The sequence below is a fragment of the Macaca thibetana genome, chromosome 3 (assembly GCF_024542745.1).
Source record: "Macaca thibetana thibetana isolate TM-01 chromosome 3, ASM2454274v1, whole genome shotgun sequence".
Classification (NCBI taxonomy): domain Eukaryota; kingdom Metazoa; phylum Chordata; class Mammalia; order Primates; family Cercopithecidae; genus Macaca; species Macaca thibetana.
This window is the reverse complement of record NC_065580.1, coordinates 155,145,378-155,167,982: the sequence shown is the minus strand read 5'-3', so window position 1 is coordinate 155,167,982 and position 22,605 is coordinate 155,145,378. Positions and strand designations below refer to the sequence as shown.

The following is a 22,605-nucleotide window of genomic DNA, read 5'->3' as shown; positions in this document are numbered from 1 at the left end:
TCTAATGTCATAAATATTTCCAAATTTATTCCTATTTGTCTCTTACAGAGTCTAACAGATATAGTTAATTGAAGGATCTGTCTTAAAACCCAGCAGAAGGGAAAAACAATGACCAGAAGAAAAAAAAAAATTGTCTTTGGCTTCCCAAGAACAGCATCAGATTTCAACTGGAACAACAGATGGTCCATGGATAGAAGTGACTACTTTTTAGCTCTGGAGGACGAAAAAGGGAATCAGCCTCTTCCTGTGGGTGTCACAGAGAGGTCGCCCGGTCACATCAGGTACCAGAGCGAGCACCCTCACCCGATAGGCACTGTACAACCTCAGCCAGAGCAGTTTCAGGAGGAACACGGGGAACTAGCAACCTAGGAGGGGAAAGGCGGAGATGGGAGGGAACACGAGGCAGGCAGGTCGGCTGGCTGCTGAGCTACAGGCTGCACTCCTAGGATGGCTACGTGTAATTGAAAAAAATAAGACAAAAATAACTTACTGTGCAGGCAATTAATTCTGGTTGGCATAGTGATCCTCTTAAGTTAAAGGGAATGAGCATGAGATGAAGAGAAGTAAGAAGCAGAAAGAATTATGCAAGAGCAACATCAGAGTGGACGTGGGTAAGGGTTCTGAGCCATCTACAGACACCACACGCACACGGGACGCCGCTGTGCAGGATATTTGGCAAGGTTCCTTACTGTTAAAGTTTTTTTCCCAAAACCTCCCTTGAAACTTTTGTTCTTACTTGTGGTAACACACCCATAATATACCTTCTTAACCATTTCTACCTACACAGTTCAGTGGTGCTGAATCTATCTACAACGGTGGCCAACTTCATTGATCTTTTTTTAAACTAAAAGTAAACCAAAATTTGGGGAATACATTTCCTGTGTGGGCTGGTTTCCAACCAGCAGAACCTCAGGAGGGTTCTAAATACACAGGCACTCTCAGAAACCTAATATAGACTCCTTAGCAGGACAGAAGATACAGGTAGTTCTTAAACCAAAAAAAAAAAACAAAAAACAAAAAAAACAAGCTTTAGTTTTTAAAAACGACACCCTCTATCACCAGTTTTGAAAAATGTTTGGTCAAAAAATGAAAATGACTTGGCACCCATAACACAGAATCGTGTCAGATTGTGACAACATCTCACAGAGATGCTAATTACAAGTCTCTTTAAAAACACTGGAAGGAAACATTTAAAACTGCTGCCAAATATGTCCTGTTCAAAACCCTGGGGTCAACGCGGTAGGGCCACAGGAGTGAAACGCACGGCACGGCTGAGCCTCTCTGCTGCATTCCCAACTGCCGAGCCTCCGGGGAGTTCTGAGCCTGTGCTGTAGGTGGCCAGCACCAGCCCCCAGCACACCTGCCCGACACCCAGTCCCCAAAGGGTGGCCCCTCATCCACCTGACCCGTGAAGGGAGAGGAGCAGGGTGGGTGGCACAGCAAGGATGGAAACCCAGGGAAAGACTCTCCCGAAGGGAAACCAGACAGAGAAGCAGGAGGGACCGGATGGAGGAACACAGATCTTTGCATGAACAGGGTGAGCGAGGCTTGGCATTTCAGAACGAATGAGGAGGGCGGACGGGGGGTTGGGTTCTGCCAGGACAAGAGGAAACGGGTCATTGAGTTAGGGAAGGGAGAGGAACAGCTACCCCACCATGCGCCCATGTTTGTCCCGCCTCACCCAGCACTCACCGTCTCCAAGACAAAGAATAGGCCACAGGTGTGTGTCAGGTGACCAGGTCACCTTTGACGTAACCCAAGCCAAGGCCTCTTAACAGGAGCACAGGACCGCAGAGGTCAGTGTGCAGCTTACAGCCCTCAGGAGCTCTGTGGAGGGGGGTCCGCGCATAAAGCGCCCCAAGGCCAGGCAGTGGGCAAACAGATCCAAGGGGTCTGAAATCTTATCCAGGAATTTCCTCCTTCTCCCTTTCCTCTTCTAACTTTCCATTTCCCCCCAGCACCTATCCCGACTCTGCACTGGTAAGGACGGGGGCATAGGAGGGGGCGGCCACCATGCCATCGCTGAGGGACACGAAGCAAAGACAGGGAGAGAGGGGATGAGGACAGACTTAAGGACAGTCCAGCCCACGACAGGCTGTCAGCTTTGGCACCAGGGACATTTGGGACCAGAGCGTGCTGCACTGTGAGGCTGCCTTGTGGGGGCGTGTCCTGTGCACGGCAGGGCACTGAATGGCATCCCTGGCCTCTATTCACTAGATGCCGGTTGCACCCCAGACTCCCAGCTGTGACAACTAAAGTGTCTCCAGCACTGCCATATTCCCTGGGGGAAAAAGTGCTGGGCTTGAGAATCACTGGTCTATGGCATCAAGAACAGAGGACAAGAGGCAGCGACGGCAGCGCTTAACAAAGCTCCCCCAAGGAGCCCCTGCAATTTCCCGACACAGACAGTCTTAGGACATCCTGAGATTTCTGCTGAAAGCCTTGGAGCCCCACACAAGAGCCAGAGCCAGGAGTTGATGCTGAGTTTCACCTGAGCTCACAGCTTGGCCTGCCTTGCCCCCAGTCCTGTCTTCTGCACCGAGATGTCCTTTTGTCCCCCAAATGGTGGAGTCAGGTGGGCACAGGCAGCGGCCATGCTCCTCATCTTATGGAGGAGGATGCTGAGGCTCGGTGAGTCTCACATCTGGAACCGACCCCAAGCCCCTAGACTACATGCCCTTAGCAAATACATTCAGGTTACTCATGCCAAGGCACTGTCTCGGCAAATCTGCACACGCCTAAGGAATTTATAGTTTTAAAGCACTGAAACTCAGGGCTGACGGAAACAATCAGTACTAATGAAACGATCACCTCCTCGCCACCCACATATTAAGTTAATCAATTCATTATTCCCAGGAGCTCCTCTCCCCATAGAGCCTCCTCGGGTCAGGTGGTGAGGTCTGGTTTTGTTGGAGGTGCAGGGAGACTCTGAGAGGCATAAAGGAGCAAAGATGCCCGTATCGGCAGTGGAAGGAGCCCCAGGCTCTGCCTGGCTTTGCTCTGAGTCTCTGTGGCCCATCATCGTGTAGGGCTCTTGGTAACCCCTCGGGAAGCCAGGTGGAGCAAGCCTGGACTGAGGAAGGGGCCTCTATGCATGGACACACACTGGCCCCAAATGCAGAGATGACGCCAACCCTCACACAGAAGGACCTGCAGATGCCCCCCATGGGTTCAAACAGTCAGCACAGGGCGTTTCTGGAGGGGCAGGGGGTGAGGTCCAGAGGGAGCTTGTAGGGGACAAAGGGAACGAAAGCAGACGACTTCAGCTTGGAAGCCAGCATGAGCACAAAGCCTCCAAGTGGGGGGCCTGGGGTTGGGGGCTCGGGAGCAGGTACCTTTATGCTTTTTGGCAGCGCCCGGCTCCGAGACACTCACGGAGCTCTCTGATAGCTCATCACCGTCGGGGTCCAGCAGGGCCTGGCTGCTCCATGCCACGGCCTGGGGCTCCTTCTCCAAGTCCCAGGAGTCTAGCTCATCCTCCTGGGGCTTGGGGGCAAGGGATGCCTGGGCTGACTCAGCTTCCTCCGGTAGGGCAGAGGCTGCGGCCACCTCCGGATGGGATGGGGCATCCTCCTGGTGGGTGCTGTCCACAGAGGCCATGTAGCCCTGCATCAGGGCAGCATCGTGGTCCTGAGATAGTGAGGTCTGTCAGGGGCGGTGGGGAAGATGACAAGGGTTACGTGAAAGGAAGAGAGGGTTCGAAAAGACCTGAAAAGCACTCTCCAAAACATTCTAACAGTTGATTTCAAAGTCTCAGAAGATGCAGTAGCAGGCCTCGGAGAAGGTGCTCATACATCACGGCTGTTGCTCATGCTTGGGCTAAAAAAGGTCTCCCTTACAGCCGGGGCTCAGGGTCCCTAGGCAGCTGGGAGGTGGCCCCCGGGGCTCAGAGGTTAACCCCCTTCCTCCCGCAGATGGGCCTAGCGGTGGGAGCATTTGTGACAAGCCGCAGAAATGAGATGCAAGAGAGCCCGTCCTTCAGAGTCCATGATAGCACAAAGGAAGTGGCTGTGGGTGTTTCGGGTTTAGTTGTCTTTGTTCCTCCACACGTTTATGTTACCTGCAAGCAGAAATTCACTGGCGCAGCCTCTTAAAGATTATATTTTGTGTAAAAATATTTAAGCACTAAATTAACCTCTGAGAGTCGGGATAGCGCTTCCTTGGAGGGGGAAAGTTTGGGAAGGAGGGCACGGGGGCTCCCTGAGGGCCAGTCATGCTGTCCTTGGTGTGGGTGGCAGTGACACAGGCGTTTGCTTAGGGATAATGTGCAGTTCAGACTTAAGTGCTGGCCTGTGGAAGAGCCCACTGACTCAAGATTAGATAATTTCCCCATCTCTACTAAAATAAATACAAAAAATTAGCCGGGCGTGGTGGTGGTCACCTGTAGTCCCAGCTACTCGGGAGGCTGGGGCAGGAGAATGGCGTGAACCCAGGAGGTGGAGCTTGCAGTGAGCTGAGATTGCGCCACTGCACTCCAGCCTGGGCAACAGAGCGAGACTCCGTCTCAAATAATAATGATAATAATAATAATAAAAAGATTAGATAATCTGAGCACCAATATGAATAATCACTGCAGTGGATTCAGAACATTAAATACTAAGATCCAGGAGTTCCTCGTGAGCTTTAAATACGATCTTGGAAAAAGTATATGGGAGATTTCCACGGGTCTTGTCCTTATTTTGCTCATTCATTCACCCAAGACTGAAGAAAACCCAACTACCGGGCCCCAGACTTCCAGGGAGGTCATGGATCTCCTGCTGAGGGGCTCTAGAGGGGTCAGGAAGCCCCAGAACCACCACCTGCCTGCCTCTGGGACGTGGGCAAGGCCACCCTCTGGGTACAATGGCAAGGCTGATGACTCATCTCTGGCACCTCCGAGGTCCTGTTCTGGCCTGTCTTCCAGTCACTGAGGAATCCACGTTCTGCGTGCCCTCTGGCCCACCCTCCCACTCTTTCGTCCACAATTCTTCCTCATCCCCTTCCCACACCAAATCAAAATCTCCCAACTCTCCCTCAACCTGTTCACTTGGAAATGTCAAAAAAGAGTAAGGGCCGGGAGCAGTGGCTCACACCCGTAATCCCAACACTTTGGAAGGCCAAGGTAGATGGATCACTTGAGTCCAGGAGTTCAAGACCAGCCTGAGCAATGTGGTGAAACCCCGTCTCTACCAAAAATACAAAATTTAGCCAGTCTCATAACGAATTAGCTGGTCTCAAAATAAATAAATAGATAAAAATTTAAAAATCAAATTAAAAAATGTAATAAAGAGAGTAAGGATCTGTAACATGGCCCTTCGCCTGAGGGGTTGGCCTCTCCGCAGCCTGAACCACACCTGCTCTGAGCAGACGTCCCAGAGCGGGAGAAGGGGAAGAAAGGGAGTGCAATGTCCATGGGGGACACTACAATCTTCATTTCTCTCTGATTACAAAAGGAATAAACATTCACTGCAAAAAAGCAAAAGGCTTTGGAAACGTGTCACATGGAAAGTGTAAGTTCTCCATGACTGGGTGGTGACGAGAGTAGAGGTTCTGCACCAAAGAGGAGTCTTACGTCATGTTCCTCTCTTTCAGTAATTTTTCTTGAAATGATTTGCCAACCTCTCAGTGTGTAAAGCGTCACTGATTAGAAACTCTCCCATGTCCTTGGTGAATGGGATAAACTGCGTAAACACAATACCACGCGTGACTCCTTTGTGGGGTGAGGAACATAATTTGACATTTGTAAATGGAACTCTCTGGATGTGAACCAAGCGCTTGGGCTAACTTCTTCAAAGGGCAGAGGAGCAGCAGGTCACTGACAGATACAAACACCTCCCCAGCCACCACCATGGTACCTTGGAGATCCCTGATATGATAATAGTGCTTTTCTTCCGTGGCGACTTGAGTTTCAGCTTTGAAGATTCACTGAGTTGTCGAATGGCAACTTCAGCCACTGGATCCGAACCATTCAACACCAACAATTCTGCCAGAGGGAAGGCAGTGTTAAGCTCATCAGCAAAAATTAAAGACTTCCATGGGAACTTCCAGGGATAATGGAAATGGTCGATAAGCAATGGTTAGCAGATATTTTCTAAAAAGGGCCAAAGAGTACATTGTTTAGGCTATGTAGGTGGTCTCTGCAACAACTTCTCAACGCAGCTTTTGTAGAGTGAAACTAGCTAGAGATCACAGGTAAATAAATGAGCATGGCTGGGTTTCAGTAAAACTTTATTTACAAAAACAAGTGACGGGCCAGATTTTTCCTGTGGGTCATAGTTTGATGTTTGCTGACTCTTGGTCTACAACTTGATTCCCTGGGTGGTTACAAGATACTCACTGAAGTGTCTGCTTAACATTCATCTATTTTATTTAAGTTATACCTGAATAGAGTTGATGGAAAATGGCAAAAGCAAGCAAGCGACAAAAAAAATACCTAACCCTTTGGAAGATTTTGAACTTTGAAAGGCAAGGTAGTGACTGCTTTTCCCTCCCAAGAGTGGCTAAACACACAGAATAGTAACTAGAGCTATGAAGGGCCAGTTAATAAAAGTACTTCCTTCCCTAGGTGAATAACCACACACCAGCCAACATCAACAGAATGCTTACGGCGAACCAGGTGCTGTTCAGAGGGCTCTGTGCACATTCTCTCATTTACTCCTATTCCACACCCCATGAGCAGATCCTTCCTTTTATCCCATTTGACCACTGAGGAGGATGTCCAGCAGCCAGGAGGCCCCAGAGCTGACGTGAGACTCAGAACTGATGCTTGTAACTTACACTTTCCCGCTCAGGTAAAGTCAAAACGACAAAGCTATTAAAGTAGCAGGATAGTAAAAGGAACTTCTGTCTCAGTTTTGGCCATGGCCTGAGGCTTACAGATGCTGCATTTCCAAAGGGAGTCAAGATAAGACCACAGTGGCCAAGAACCGGCGACAATGACCCTGGGGAATAACAGATACTTGGTCTTCCTCCCTAGTTCCTGGCACAGAGAACAATAACAACAACAAAAAAACCCTTTGAATTCCAGAGCCACTGAGCTGAGGCATCTTTCTTATTCCTCACAAGCCCCTGCAGCCCACCTGAGTGAATGCTAATGAGGATGGACATTGGATGTCGGAGGCACCAACCCTGTGGTTAGAAGGTTGGAACTTTCTGCCCTCCTCTCGCCTGTGGGGAAGGGAAAGGGGCTAGAGATTGAGTTCAAATTACCAATGGCCAATAAGTGAATCAATCATGCCTACATATCTACTTATAGAAGCACCATAAAGCCCTAAAATGACAGGGCTCAGTGAGGGTCCAGGTTGTGAACCAATGCATGCATGTACTGGGAGAGGGGCGACTCCACGGAGATCAAAGCTTCTACGCTCAGGACCCTTCCAGACTGTGCCCTGCGCCCCTCTTCATCTGGCTGTGCATTTGTGTGATAATAAACTGGTAAACCCAAGTAAAGTGTTTCCCTGAGTTCTGTGAGCCATCATAGCAAATTATGGAACCCGAAGAGGCTGTCATGGAAACCCCAATTTGTAGCCAAGTGGGACAAAAGTGTGGTAATCTGAGGACCCACTATTTGCGCCTGGCGTCTAAGGTGGGAAGGTGGTTTTGTGGGGCTGGGCCTTTTACCTGTGGGATCTGAGCTAACTCCAGGTAGTGCCAGAATTGAATTAAATTGTAGGACACCCAGTTGGTGTCTGCAGAGAAACAGAAAATTGCTTGCCATAGAAAATCTACACATTTGGCGTCAGGAGTGTTGTGAGTAGAGGAACAGATTTTTGTTTAGCCACTGAGCCACACTGAGAAGAGAGAAGTGTTGGAGAAAGGAGTTGGGGAAGACTCCTTAGGAGAAAGCTGTGCTGTAATTCCCAAAGCCACCAAGGGAGAGGCGTTGGGAGCGCATCCTCCTCAGGCCAGGCCCAGTGCTTCTGTTCAGTCCCCCGAGAGCCCGGTCCAGGTGCTAGGTATAGCCTGGACACCTGCTACAGTGCCTGGCTGCACTGTGGCGGGTGAGCCTGGGGCTGGCTCCATGGCCCATGCACCAGAACCCACAGTGGGAACATCAGTCTGGGTGTTTTAAGAGGAATCCTGCCCAGGTGACGGGACCCCACAATATGCACAGTGGGGGCACTGCCAGGGGAAGAAACTGAGGAAGGGGCATCAGGGGCAGCGGCAAAAGTGTCAGAGCGGCTCCATCTCAAATAAGAGCTGGGCAAAATGAGGCTGGGACCCCCTGGGCTGGACTCCCAGGAGGTGAGGTGTCCTTACTCACAGGGTGAGCTACGAGGTCAGCACAAGGCACAGGTCACAAGGACCCTGCTGATAAAACAGGATGCGGTAAAGCAGCCGGCCAAAACCTGCCAAAACCAAGAGAGCAGCGAAAGTGACCTCTGGCTGTCCTCACTGCTGGTGATACACTAATGATGGTGCATTCGCGTGCTAAAAGACACTCCCACCAGCACCATGACAGTTTGCAAATGCCATGGCAATGGCAAGAAGTTACCCTATATGATCTGAAAAGGGGAGGAACGCTCAGTTCTGAGAAATCCCCACCCCTTTGGTAGAAAACTTGTGAATAATCCAACCCTTGTTTAGCATATGATCAAGAAATAAACAGAAAAAGAGCCAACCAGCAGCCCTCACGGGTTCTCTGCCTACAGAGTAGCCATTCTTTTATTCCTTTACTTTCTCAATAACTTGCTTTCACTTTACTCTGTGGACTCGCCCCGAATTCTTTCTTGCACCAGATCCAAGAACCCTCTCTTGGAGTCTAGATCAATACCCTTTTTTGGTAACGAAAGGAGGGGCAGGGCTTGCATCCCAGAATTGCAGGTGGGGGACCCAGCACGGTAATATCCAAAAAACCATAAAACCTCCCATGAGAGGAGGAAGCAGTTGTAAACTTTCACCAGGCTGAGAATCCAAAACCACGTTAAGACAGTGCTCCTCCAGTGAGAACTTCCCACTCCCCTGACCACCCCACCTTGTCCAGTTGTTGGCCTTGGCAAGGTCACAGGACTCGGTGAACGGGGGAGAGCTAAGCAAGAAGGAAGCACCCATTGCTCCTGAGAGGTCACGAGGGGGCAAAGGGACAAAGTTAATCCCCAAATTTAGATTGTGCAGTGATTTAATAAGTCAGTAAGACATCTCTTCAAAAATGTCTGTTACCTGAAAGTGACCATAAAATAATAGGAGATTTGCATTTCCTATTAGCAGTGACCATTTCCTAGTAGAAGGGAAAACTACTTCTACTCAACAGGTCTAAGCAGAGAGTGGGAAACAAAATTAAAAGTGACCGTGAGGATGATGTCCCAAGTCCTACTTGTTTGATATTAATGTAGCTAGCGTGTTGGGCAAGAAAAAAATGATCAGAAGGCCAGGCGCGGTGGCTCAAGCCTGTAATCCCAGCACTTTGGGAGGCCGAGGCAGGCGGATCACGAGGTCAGGAGATCGAGACCATCCTGGCTAACACGGTGAAACCCTGTCTCTACTAAAAAAATAAAAATAAAAAACTAGCCAGGCGTGGTGGCAGGTGCCTGTAGTCCCAGCTACTTGGGAGGCTGAGGCAGGACAATGGCGTAAACCCGGGAGGCAGAGCTTGCAGTGAGCCGAGATCTTGCCACTGCACTCCAGCCTGGGCGACAGAGCGAGACTCCGTCTCAAAAAAAAAAAAAAAAAAGATCAGAAATTTTAAAACATAAAGTCTCAGCTGGTTTTTTATTTTGTTAAAGCATTCCCTAAAATGTAGAAGGAATACGAATGCCGCTTCTGGTCTTTGATCAATTTGGAGTTCCCTTTATCTCCCTCTCCTTCACTCATCACTCAACCACAAAACCAAGCCAAATCAAAACTTTTTTTTTTTTTTAAGAGATAGGGTCTCGCTCTGTCACCCTGGCTGCAGTGCAGTGGTGCAATCTTGGCTCACTGCAACCTCCACCTCCCGGGTTCAAGCGATTCTCCTGCCTAAGCCTCTCAAGTAGCTGGGATTACAGGCATGCGTCACTACGCCCAGCTAATTTTTGTATTTTTAGTAGAGATGGGGTTTCACCACGTTGGTCAGGCTGGTCTCGAATTCCTGACCTCAAGTGATCCACCCACCTCAGCCTCCCAAAGTGCTGAGATTACAGGTGTAAGCCACCGCACCTGGCCCAAAACAACTTTTTCCAAACTCTGAAAGGAAAGTACTTCATATCAGAACAGCCCAAAAGGCCCAAAGGTGCTAAAAGGGAGAGCGGTGTGGGCACGTCTCAGTTACCTGTATCTGAAGAAGAGAGCGTTTTGCTGACAGGGGCGCTGCGGCAGGAGATGGCCTGGACAGAGATGTCCTTCTCGATCACCTTCACCTTGATGGGACTCTTCACCGGAGACTCTGCCAGAGGAAGATTCTGATTACAAAGCTGGCCCCATGGTTGACTGGATCAACAGTTACCGAAAAGTGAAAGGATAGCCCTCATTGCAACTCTGGTGTGTGCAGTTGGCAAAGGCAAAGTTTAATGAAAGCCGTTTTGAACGGAGGAAAGGCAAGAGTGGTGTCTGGAGTCCAGGTTGAAATAAAATTTCAGAAACATTTTAACTAAGCTAGAATTTCCCATTCTATTTGGCATCCCTGAACTGTGCCAACTCATGTATTCTGGGAGGATGATGCTTTTGCACAAGTAGAGATGCACTGTGAATTGTGAGAAATAAAGCATACACTTATACAGAAATTTCTGTCTCCAAGGCAGTGGCTGTGGAGACAGGTACAGAATTCAGCTGGATCGCAAATGATAGCCTGTCAAGCCTTCTAACAAACGATTTTTAACAGAAGAAAGTCTACAAAGTCAACTCACTTTGAATTTTTCAAGAAAAAAGTGTGTGCTGTCCCCACATACAGGTAATAGAGTTCGTGTTTTGTTGTGTTTTGTTTTGTTTTTGAGAGGGAGTTTCGCTCTTGTTGACCAGGCTGGAGTGCAATGGCGTGATCTCGGCTCATTGCAACCTCCACCTCCTGGGTTCAAGCAATTCTCCTGCCTCAGCCTCCAGAGTAGCTGTGACTACATGCATGTGCCACCACACCCAGCTAATTTTGTATTTTTAGTAGAGATGGGGTTTCACCATGTTTGTCAGGCTGGTCTCAAACTCCTGACCTCAGGTGATCTATGCACCTCGGCCTCCCAAAGCGCTGGGATTACAGGCATGAGCCACCGCGCCCGGCCCTATAATAGAGTTCTTAATTTAACTTAGTTGGAGTTACACCTAAGTGTAACTATTTATACTATCTAGATTTTAGCTTCAGAATACACCATGGGAATCAAACCTTGTTTCAGCTTATTGCATACGTGTTTGGCAGAAGAAAAAGATAACTGTCGTCCAACAACAACAAAACACGAAGCACAAGTGTGGCCAATCAGCACCCTTCCTGTGCTGTGAGATTTTCCTAACACTCAGTGCTGCAGGCTCCAGGACTCCGCAGTCTATGGGGGCAAGGTGGTTACAGGCAGGCGCCACGCACAGAGTTCCTCGACTGCATTCCTGTTGTCTCACCGGAGCTCAGCGGGGACGCCCTCCCCACGTCGACACGAGGCTTGGTCTTCACGGCAGTGACAGTAGTGACCACAGTCCCACAGGGCATCACCATGCGGTCCTTTTCGATTTTTGCAGCAGGAACAGGGGGAGGGATGGGCCAGGATTTCAATTCCCCAGGTTCTATGTAAGAGAACTGCAGAGAAGACGCGTTTACTTGTTTCTGGTTTTGTGGAAACTGCACAGGCTGATCAGCCACGTAACGCTGCCTTCTTGTGAAATAACCATAATTCCTTCCCTTAAGGTCACTTAGCATTTCCAATTAACCTGGATATTCCCAGAATGGACACAGACCCCACCTTATACACAGCCGGCTCAGCACATAATGATGGCAACCGAATAGAAGCCGGAGAACCAAGCAAAATTTTCAAAGGCCTCTTTGGGGTAGGCCTGTAAAATGGCATCCTGAAAAGTCATCTCCTCCAGCAGACAACTCAACTGTACAGTGGACAGAACATGCTCTGTTTGAGTGTAGTCCTGCGTACAATAAAAGACCATCTCCTCTTAGAGGAGGTCTTACTTCACACAGAAGCAGGAGTGAGACTCTGCAGACATAAGTGAAGACGCTCCTTAGGAAAGTGCCCCAAGCCGGAACCAGCCGCCATGGGAGCCTCGTCCTACCTCTGCCGTGACTGAGCCCAGCACCGAGCTGCCGCAGGCAGACCCGCTGGTCAGCGTGAAGCTCTGTGGCCCAGAAGGCTGCTTCTTAAACAAATCCAAAGGAACTGTTGCCATCGCCAGCAGACCTGAAAAGACAGGAGACAGGCAAGGGGTGCCGCTGATGTTTCCACGGGGTTCCGTGAGAACAGAAAGGCCCACACGCCCAGCAGCCGGAACACGCTCCTCACGTGCCTCTGGCACACTCGAAAGTGCTCACGTTTCAGAACGTTTTAAAAATGTCAGTGTCATAAAAGACAAAGGATGTCAAAACGCTGCAGGACAGAGGATGCTAAAGCAACAGGACAGTCAGGCAATGTCTGGCCTTGTGCCGGAGTGGAAAGGTCACTGCTCTGAAGGGCATCATGGGGTCATCCAGTGACAAAAACTGGAAAATGGGCATAAGTTAAGGAATTGCAGTAATGTAAATTCAGGAAGCTGATAACTGTACTGTGGACACAGAAGAGAGTATCTCCATTCCTAGGAAAATACACACTAAGGAATTGAGGATAAAGGGCCGAGATGCATATAATTTATCCTCGTGTGTGTGTGTGTGTGTGTGTGTAAAAAGGAAATGAGTATGGCGGGGAGAGACCAAGAGTGAGCACAAATAGTAAAGGAAACTGGGCAAATGTTAAGGATACGTGAGTTTGAGTAAAGGTTATGTGGCTGTTCTTTGTATTGTTTTTGTAAAGTTCGACATTTCATAGATCCCATCAGGCTGGGCTGGAATGAAATCTGAATGAGGCCAGCGGGAGTGGGGACCCAGGAATGGGGTCAGAAGTTGACCTGTCTCCAGGTGACCAGCCCCTCCACGCTGTGTGGGTCCCCGACCTGCGGAATGCCTCTCTCAGAATTATCTCATGGGCATCCCAGTTTTCTTGGGACTCCAAAATCAAGGAAGTCGCCTCAGGATTCTTGCTATAACAACTAGGATATAAAACTAGTTAATTGGGAGAAATAACAACCTTCTCACTTTAGGAGGTAACCAAATGGCTTGATTTTATTGCTGGATAAGCTGGGCAAGGGCTTCTCAATTTTGGTATGTTTATGGGGAGAGTTTTACAATCTAAGAAAATATTTATATCTTTAAAAACCTAACAAATATTGTAACTACTGATTTGGAGACACGCACACATACAGGCCCACGTTCATTTTAGTGTTTTAGTGACTTTACCTCTAATTGTTGCTTTCTTGTGTATAAATCGTTAAGTTCCATTTAAACCTCTGTAGTTTATTTTATAAGGAAAAACCCAATGAAATGGATACAGGCAGTAGAATGGGGATGAAAAAGCTCTGGAGATAGATGGGGGTGATGGTTGCACAACAATGTGAGTGTAGTGACTGCCCCTGAACTATGTACTTAGAAATGGTTAAGATGATACATTTTACGTTGTTTATCTTACTACAGTTAAAAGGCTTTGTTTTTGTTTTTGTTTTCCAGAAAAGGAGGTCTCTTGGGGCAAGGAGGGTTCAGAACTACTTCTCTATGCCAAGAATTGTTGCATAAAATATTTTGGATTTTTTTTTTAAACAAACAAACAAAAAATCCAGTTGAACATTTCCCCAAAATGTATGACCTTGTTAATAACTCAAATTGCCTTTCGACCAAAACGTCCCATGGGAAAACCGAAGTCATTTAGAGGAGGGGTCACCGTCCTCTGCTGGATCTCCCACTGCGCTTTCCCGAGGCCCAGGTCACGCAGTGGAGGACCTTTCCAGAGGGCGAGGCCTCTGTCCTCCTGCTCAACCCACCTTCTGAGGGTCGCCCAGCCTCTGAAATCTGCAGGTGTAACTCCTTCGACTTGGCATTCAACTCGCTTTGGAAGAGAAAAAAGTTATGAGTCCTTTATTATTTTTATGAAATATAGCACTTTTTCTGATTATAGAAAGGAACACAAAGATGTCAATATTTAACAAACTACCAAGACATATAACCAAAAATAGGAAAGAGTATCTGCAACCTCCCCGTTCGGAAACAGCTACCGTTAATATTCAGGGACTAGCCTTCCAGAGCAGTGAACAGGATGTTCTGTGATGACAGTGACAGACCAGCTGTCAAATGTGGTAGCCACAGAGCACTGGAGAGGTGGCCAGTGCAAGCCAAGGAACTGAACGTCATTTTTAAAAATTTCCGTTAACTTAAATTTAAAGAGACACACGTGGCCAGTCGCTGCCATACTGAAAGCACAGCTATATAATGACCTAAAGACAAAACACAGAACACAACATACCTCCCTCCTCCTTTGTAACCTGTTTATTTTCTTTAAAAAGGCATAAAAAAAAAAAAAAAAAGTAGAGATGAAGTCTTGCTATGTTGCCCAGGCTGATCTCAGACTCCTGAGCTCAAGCCATCCTCCCGCCTCGGCCTCCCAAAGTGCTGGGATTACAGGAGTGAGCCACTGCGCCCAGCCTGTAATCTATTCTTTTAACTGAAAATTTTGCGGATGTCTTTCTGTGTAACTACAGAGCAACATCATGTTTGATGGGCCTCTAGTATTCTGCTCTTTGGCCTTAGGAGATTTTATTTGGCCAACTCTTCAATAACAAACGCTTCTTAATGTGCTGGTGGTCCCCAGCATTTCATAACCATATACAAGCTGAGGGGCACATTCTTACGCATATATCTTTGCACGCCGTGTGATGATTTCCTCAGGAAAACTCTAATTGCCTGTCAAATGGCATGTGCACTTGAGAGGTGTTTTTTTATTTAGGCTGACTGATGGCATCCAGAATGCTTATTCCCAGTGACACTTCCAGTGGCATTATCACTCTCTTACTCTCCACCAAGCTGTGAGGTACAAAAATGACCTCTCTCTTTTGCCAAAGTGTGCATGACTTTATGCTGTTTCTGAACATCTTTTCAGAAATTTATGGCCATCGGTAGCTCTGGCTTTTGTATTTCCAGTTCAGGAATTTTGCTCAGTTTTCTAAGGCAGCTGTCATCTTTTCCATTCATGATTTATAAAAGCTCATATATATATATATACACACACACACACACACACGGGAAATTTCCTTCCATTACTTTTTCTAATTGTTCATTTTTTAAGGATTAGATTGTGATTGATTTTAATACCTTGGTACTCAGCTAATTCATTAAATTATTATGTCTATTAGTTTTTTAAATATTCATTTCTACGTTATATCCATTATTCTTTCTAATACTTTGGGTTGATTTTCTTGCATAGTCCTGATATGCAGTCATATCATCTCCAAACAATGACCGGTCTTGCCTCTTCCTTTCCGGTATTTGTGTATGGTTTTTTCCTTATCTAATTGCATTAACCAATACTTCTAGAATAAAACAACAGGCATCCTTCTCTTGATTTTAGTGAGTCTACTTCTGGTATTTACCATTTATAGTGATTTTAAAAATCTTATTAAAGAAGTCTCCATAAATTTTGCTCTAATTAAGTTTTTAAAAATTAAGAATGGGTATTAAATGTCACTGAATGTCTTTTGGACCTATGTAGAGAAAATACGTTTATTTTCTCCTTTGATCTAGTGACATGATGAACACCATTAATAGACCTCCTTATGTGAAAGCACACTTACATCCTTACATTCCTGGTATGAACACAGCTGGTTTTATTTTTTATGTGCTGTTAGATTCTGTTTGATAATATTTTATTTATGATTCTTACACCATTATTTATGTGCATGGCCTACATTTTTCCCTGTCTCTAATTTTTTTTTTTTTTTTTTTTTTTTGGAGATGGAGTCTCACTTTGTTGCCCCGGCTGGAGTGCAGTGGTACAATTTCAGCTCCCTGCAACCTCCGAATCCCAGGTTCAAGCCATTCTCCTGCCTCGGCCTCCCGTGTAGCTATGATTATAGGCACCTGCCACCATGCCTAATTTTTGTATTTTTAGTAGAGACAGGGTTTCATTCACCATGTTGGCCAGGTTGATCTTGAACTCCTGACCTCAAGTGATCCACCCACCTCAGCCTCCCAAAGTACTGGGATTACATGTGTGAGCTACTGTGCCTCGCCTTTTTTTTTTTTTTTTTTTTTTTTTGAGACAAGGTATCTTTCTGTCACCCAGGCTGGAATGCAGAGGCACAACCACAGCTCACTGCAGCCTCGATCTTCCAGGCTCAAGCGATCCTCCTACATCAGCCTCCCAAATAGCTAGGAGTACCACAGGCAAGGCAAGGGCCACCATGCCCGGTTAATTTTTTTTAAACTTTTAGTAGAGAAGAGGTCTTGCTATGTTGTTCGGGCTGGTCTTAAACTCCTGGGCTCAAGCGATCCTCCCGTCTCTGCCTCCCAAACAGCTGGGATTACAGGCATGAGCCTCTGCACCCAGCCCCTTTTTCTATTTTCTTTTTTAGGTTCTGGATTCAGTCAGAGGCTCCCTCCGTTTCCATGATGGATGATGTGTGTGTCTCTAAGAGACCCAACAACGGCTTCCTCTCCTCATATCAGGGCAGGAGGAGAAAACTGACTCTAAGAGTTGCCTTTAAAACGAAACCCATGCTTGACCTAAAGCTACCTTTAAGAAGCTTAAGACGTAATTTGTTGTTAACTGTTTTGGTTTAGTGTTTTAGCCTAAACGGTGCTGCAGAACGATCTCAGGATTCAGCGCTCCTGAACAGACACGACCGTGGACACGCAGGCCCAAGATAACCCGGCCGGACTCACAAGGTGAATTCCTCTTCCCACGTGAGGTCCGTAGTGTTTTTCGTCAGGGTGCTGGAGAACTTCTGAACGGGATCGTTCAGCTGCACGACGCACACTGCGTTAATGTGGCCTGTAATTAAATAGAAGGGCATCGTGTTGGCGTTTATTTTTATTTACTTTTTATTTATTTTTTGAGATGAAGTCTCACTCTGTTGCCCAGGCTGGAGTGCAGTGGCGCAATCTCAGCTCACTGCAAGCTCCACCTCCCGGGTTCAAGGGATTCTCCTGCCTCAGCCTCCCGAGTATCTGGGATTATAGGCGCGCATCTCCACGCTCAGCTAATTTTTGTATTTTTAGTAGAGACGGGGTTTCACTATGTTGGCCAGGCTGGTCTCAAACTCCTGACTTCGTGATCCACCCGCCTCGGCCTCCCAAAGTGCTGGGATTACAGGTGTGAGCCACTGCGCCCGGCATTATTTTTATTTTTTAAATTGCATGAAGACATTGTATGCATAGAAAAAAAGGCTAAATTAAATGGCTAAGGTCGAGGCTTACCCACTTCAGAGACTGGGAATTCTTTCATTCCATTTTCAAATGCTCATAGCACCAACCTTTATTGGAGTTAAAGAATTTTTTCCTACATTTGATATCAACAGCCCTGGGCTGACCCCAAGTGCCTCGCCCCTTCCGTCAGTGCTGGCCACAGGCATGGGCTCCCAGGGGGACCCTCCCCGAGAGGCAGCACCATTATATACAGAGGCATGGTCCCCACTTTTAGACAAGACTAACGGTTTGCCAAAGCCCGAACATCAGTTCGTGTTGACTCCTACATTTGGAAATATACCTCACAGAGTTCCCATTTCCCAACTTACACCAGACAGGTGCGGTACCTAATACTAGCTGGGTATTTGATCCAGGTAGTAGGACATGTCCCTAGTGAACAGCTATTTCTGCTTTGAGACAATGCTTCTCCCTGCAGCACCAAGTCCCTAACACACTGTGGAATCAGTAATTGCTAAAATGTGTGGACGCTGGACCATGCCGCAGCAGGGTGAAGCAGCCTCCAGACGTTCGCTACTGAGCTTTCACAGTCACTCTTCAAGAGAAGACTCAGACCCAGACGTGGGGACATCCAGCAGAGGGAGGCACAGGGCCTGGCCTCAGGGCAGGTGCGTGTGGGAGCTGGGACCCCAACCCTGACCGACCGAGTCCAGCGAGCCCACTTTTAGCCACTAAGCAATACAGGCTGAAAGAAAGGGCAACGTGCAGGCACTTTTACAAAAAAAAAAAAAATCCTCGACAGCTAGCTCTGCACAGTCTCGGCTGCTAGATGTGCCCATTTGTGCTTTTGGAACCAGAGGAAGTCCCTCGCAAATAAAGATAAGTCACCTTTAACACACTCAGGCAATACAATTCACTCCTGTTCTTGGCAAAACGGAGTCGCGGAGTAAAGAGGTGCCCTGTCTCGAGTGACTCTGTGTCTGGGGCCTCAACAATGATTCAGAACCACCCAGAAGGGGTTATCCGTTCTGTGTTGCTTGTCTTGGCTCCAACAGCAGCCATGGTCTCCCAGCACGGGAGTCCCGAGTGTGGCCGAAGTCATCTGATGCCCATCAACTCCCTACATCCCCCTTCACCCACTTTCTAAGAAAGCAGAAGCTGCACGTTGGTCAGGGATGCTTAACACATACATACGGGTTCAACAGTTTAAAAATAAAAAAAGGAAAGAAAAGATAAAAAAGACAGGACAATTCCAGACAAATGAAAAAGGCCAAATCAATTATATTCCTTTCTCCCCTCGGCCTTCACACGTGCAGAAACAGGATTGGATTTTTTACCATCTCTTGTTCCCATTACATTTTCAGGTGCTTTCTGCAACCATGGCAGGGCTCCCACTGCACCCCCACAGGAGGATGCCACCAGAGAATCCAAGCCCCCCAGAGCCCCTGACTCTGCTCAGGGGCAGGAACAGCCCCTCCAGGCAGGCCAGGCTCCCACTGTCACCCACCTGAGGCACCAGGCTCGCTGAGCAGCAAGGCGCCGATGTTCCTCACCAGTAGCTTTAGCTCGTGAGCCCTTGGAGGTTTCGGAGGACAGGATTCCTGAGCAGTAGAGGGGGCACACTGTAAGTTCTGAAAAAATAAAAAGCACTTTATTTTTGGTCTTTGTGGGGAGACTGAGGACCAAGGAAGTAGCCGCTGGACTCCTGTTATGGGGGGGGTGGCAGTGGGGTGTCTACAGGAAAACCTGCACGGAGAACCCGAGCTCTGGGGTCTGCTCTGGGGAGCCAATGAGCCATCGCCATCCTCCTGCTGGGAGCATTTTCTATCCTAAATACAGCAAGCACAAGTAGCAATGCATTCATCCACAGACAGGGTTCCCAAAACTTACCACAGGGGAAGATGGAGCTCGCTTTGCCATGGGTCTAAACTATCTGACCCGGGCAGGTGCTTAAGAGTGTGAGGACCTCTTCTGCCGGCTGCAGGCACTCACAGCCTGCTAGCACAGAGCAGGACACCAGCCAGATGGGAACGGCCAGGGCCGTCAGCCCACACCCATTTCCCACCTCCACACAGAGTACAACGCCCACATGAGGAATGTCTATGCACACCTAGCACTGCACAGGTGAGAGGACAGGTGAAGGGACAGGTGAGGGGCATAGGAGAGGGGACAGGTGAGGGGACAGAGGCAGGGGCAGCTGGGACCAGCTTCCACTACCTCACATCTTCCAACAGGCACCAGGGCGTTTCCAACAGAAAGCACCCCCAAATCTGGAAGAGCCCAGCTTCAAACCAGCATTTCCCAAACCGGGTTCCACCTGTCACCCACTGCCAAGAGTGTTCTCTTTTTTCTTTTTTTTTTTTTGAGGCGGAGTCTTGCTCTGTTGTCCAGGCTGGAGTGCAGTGGTGCGATCTCAGTTCACTGCAACCTCTGCCTCCTGGGTGCAAGCAATTTTCCTGCCTCAGCCTCCTGAGTAGCTGGGATTACAGGCGCCCACCACCACACCCAGCTAATTCTTTTTGTATTTCTAGTAGAGACAGGGTTTCACCATGTTGGCCAGGCTGATCTCGAAATCTCGACCTCAGGATCCGCACGCCTCAGCCTCCCAAAGTGCTGGGATTACAGGCATGAGCCACCGCGTCTGGCCAAGAGTGTTCTTTTAAAAGAGGCTCTGTTTGTTGCAAGCATTCAGGGACCCAGACGGGCTTCTCAGAGGTGGCGCCAGCCCCCATGCTGTGAAAGTTTTCAGGCAGAGACCTGGGTGCTGATTCGACTGAGCACTTCTTCAGGGGAACGTCCCCTAATGTCTCAAGAGACACACATACTCTTTCCCACCCAGAAACACTGTTCTGAGCCGGGCACTTCCCAAACGTGAGCTGAGGGTGCTACAGCCGCAGACGGAATTGCCGAAGTCCCTGAAATCCAAGGGTGCGAGCACTGGGGACAGAGCAATCTGCTTGTCTGGGACAGAGATGAAATCTTTTCTTTTTCAATTGCTGAGGGTGATGGTTAACGGCATGTGTCAACTTGACTGGGCCATGGGGTGCCCAGATATTTGGTCCGACATGATTCTGGGTGTGACTGTGAGTGTGTTTCTGGATGAGATTAACATTTAACTTGGCACACGCAGTGATCAGATTCTCCTCCCTCACGTGGGTGGGCCTCATCCAGTCAGTGGGAGGCGCAATGGAACAAAAAGGCTAAGTAAAAGGAAACTCCTCTTCCTCACTGCTTGAGCCGGGAAAGGGGCCTTTTCCTGCCTTCAGACTTGGACTGAAACAGTGACTCTTCATGGGTCTTGAACCCACTGGCCTTTGGACTGGAACATACACCACGGGCTCTTTTGGGTCTCAGGGCTTCAGACTCAAACTAGAATTACCCCACAGACTCTCCTGGGGCTGCAGCTTGCCAAATGCAGATCTCGGAACTTGTCAGCCTTCATAATTGTGTGAGCCGATCTCACACACACACACACACACACACACACACACACACACACACACACACACTCCCATTGGTTCTGTTTCTCTGGAAAATCTTGACCAATATAATATATATATATATATGCTATTTTGATTAAATGTACAAATTTATGGAAAAGCATGATTGAAGTTATGATCTTCTGGGTCCTATTATTTTTTAAATTCATGGATTCCAAAAATATACGACTGTTTTATAAAGTTGCATACATTTTGACATTAAAAGTTGATTGTCATATTCAGCACAGTCACCTCTGATGTGAAATAAGCTACTGTGACAGAATTACTAAAAGGGACAGCACTGGGACTCTCCTCTCACCTCCCAAGAAGCACGGGCTGGTCCCCTCCATTTGGAGAGGCTGAGTGCCCCCAGGCCTCAGGCCCCTGGGAAACCCCTCAGACATCCGCACCCCTCCTGTTCTGCCCTGCTGGCCCGGTGCCCCTTCTGCATATTGCAGGCTTTGGGAGGGTGATGGTGCTTCCTTATACTCTTGTGACCCCCACAGCCAGGGCTTAGCACCAAACACTGCCATCAACTGATATCTGTTCAGTGAAACAAAGTCTTCAGACTCTACTGACAGCTGGTGACGTCTGCAGACCAAGGACCGACATCATATAAGAATTTATATTTTCAAACTGACTTCACCAAGAGCTAGATAATAAAGATGGACATTATAATAAAGACATATTTTATCATGCTATATAAAACCACTGCCAAAAAATATATTTTTTAAACTTCAGGGACTATAAGTGCCTGTTTCACATAGTCATGATAAAAAGATCAGCATATGACCAAGAGAACACACCTTAAACAAAGGATTATTGATGTGTTATTTAGGCCCACGAAGTTGACCAGGGCAAATGCTCTGGATAAGAATTTAACCAGAAAAGTGAGTAGCACCCTAATCAGATGGTACAGGGGGGCTCCAGCATGAGGGGGGAGGCAGGTGATACGGAAAAGGGGGTCATACAGATGAGACTAGCCTCCTTTATCGTGCACCCCCAAAGGACACAGACCTCCAAGAGGCAGGAGCTGTTGCAGGCAAGACCAGGGCAGCAGGCCAGCTCAGGCTAAACTATCTCTGTCTATCCTACCCACCTGGCTCTGCTTGCTTCTGGGGCAATGTTCTCAACGCTGGCTGCTTTCCCAGGTACCTTGGTCCTGGAAGGATGAGGTCTAGGGCTCTGAATGGACAGGGAAATGTCAGGGTTTTTTTGTTTTTTTTTTTTGTTTTTTTCTGAGGTGAAGTCTTGCTCCGTTGTCCAGGCTGGAGTGCAGTGGTGCGATCTCAGCTCACTGCAACCTCCGTCTCCTGGGTGCAAGCGATTCTCCTTCCACTTCATGAAGCTTTGCAGCCCCCTGCTCCGAACCCGAGGCTTTATCCCACACCCACCATCATTATCTCCAGCAAGCACCTGAGCCATCTTGGCTCTACCACGGGAGGTGGAGGAATGCTGGAAATGCACACAGATTCTCCAAGAGAGGCGGGCCATGGTGCCTGACGGTTCAGATGCAGCCACAGCACCCAGATGGGTTTACCTGAGCTTCCTTTACATTCGTGGGCCTGATGATCAGAACCACTGATGGAGAGGCAGAACCAACCAAATGCTTCAAGATGTCCTTGAGAGTGTCAGACATCACACTTGTCTCAGCCACCGGGTCCTGGTGAAAGAGGAGAAAGTTGACAAATAGACTTTGCAAGCCCATTCCCTGCTCCCAACCTCATGTCTTCGGGTGACTAAAACCATGCAAAGCAGGAAGGAAGGAAATTACCTTCAGATTTTAGCTTTGTCCTTGCAAAAACTGTG

General features: G+C 48.1%; 1 protein-coding gene across 2 annotated transcripts in view; it reads right to left on the bottom strand.

The window, feature by feature from the left end:
* Positions 1-22,605, bottom strand: part of C2CD2 (C2 calcium dependent domain containing 2) — a 69,621-nt gene that overhangs the window by 10,408 nt on the left and 36,608 nt on the right. Inside the window, exons 5-13 of one of the 2 annotated variants that reach the window (XM_050785689.1) lie at positions 22,337-22,459; positions 18,825-18,948; positions 16,838-16,946; positions 13,945-14,009; positions 12,154-12,278; positions 11,494-11,668; positions 10,226-10,339; positions 5,835-5,962; positions 3,336-3,645 (exon numbers count right to left, since the gene is read on the bottom strand). In XM_050785689.1, the coding sequence (XP_050641646.1) occupies positions 3,336-3,645; positions 5,835-5,962; positions 10,226-10,339; positions 11,494-11,668; positions 12,154-12,278; positions 13,945-14,009; positions 16,838-16,946; positions 18,825-18,948; positions 22,337-22,459 (1,273 nt within the window). The remainder of the gene's footprint in view (positions 1-3,335; positions 3,646-5,834; positions 5,963-10,225; positions 10,340-11,493; positions 11,669-12,153; positions 12,279-13,944; positions 14,010-16,837; positions 16,947-18,824; positions 18,949-22,336; positions 22,460-22,605) is intronic. The other variant, XM_050785690.1, reaches the window with a different exon arrangement.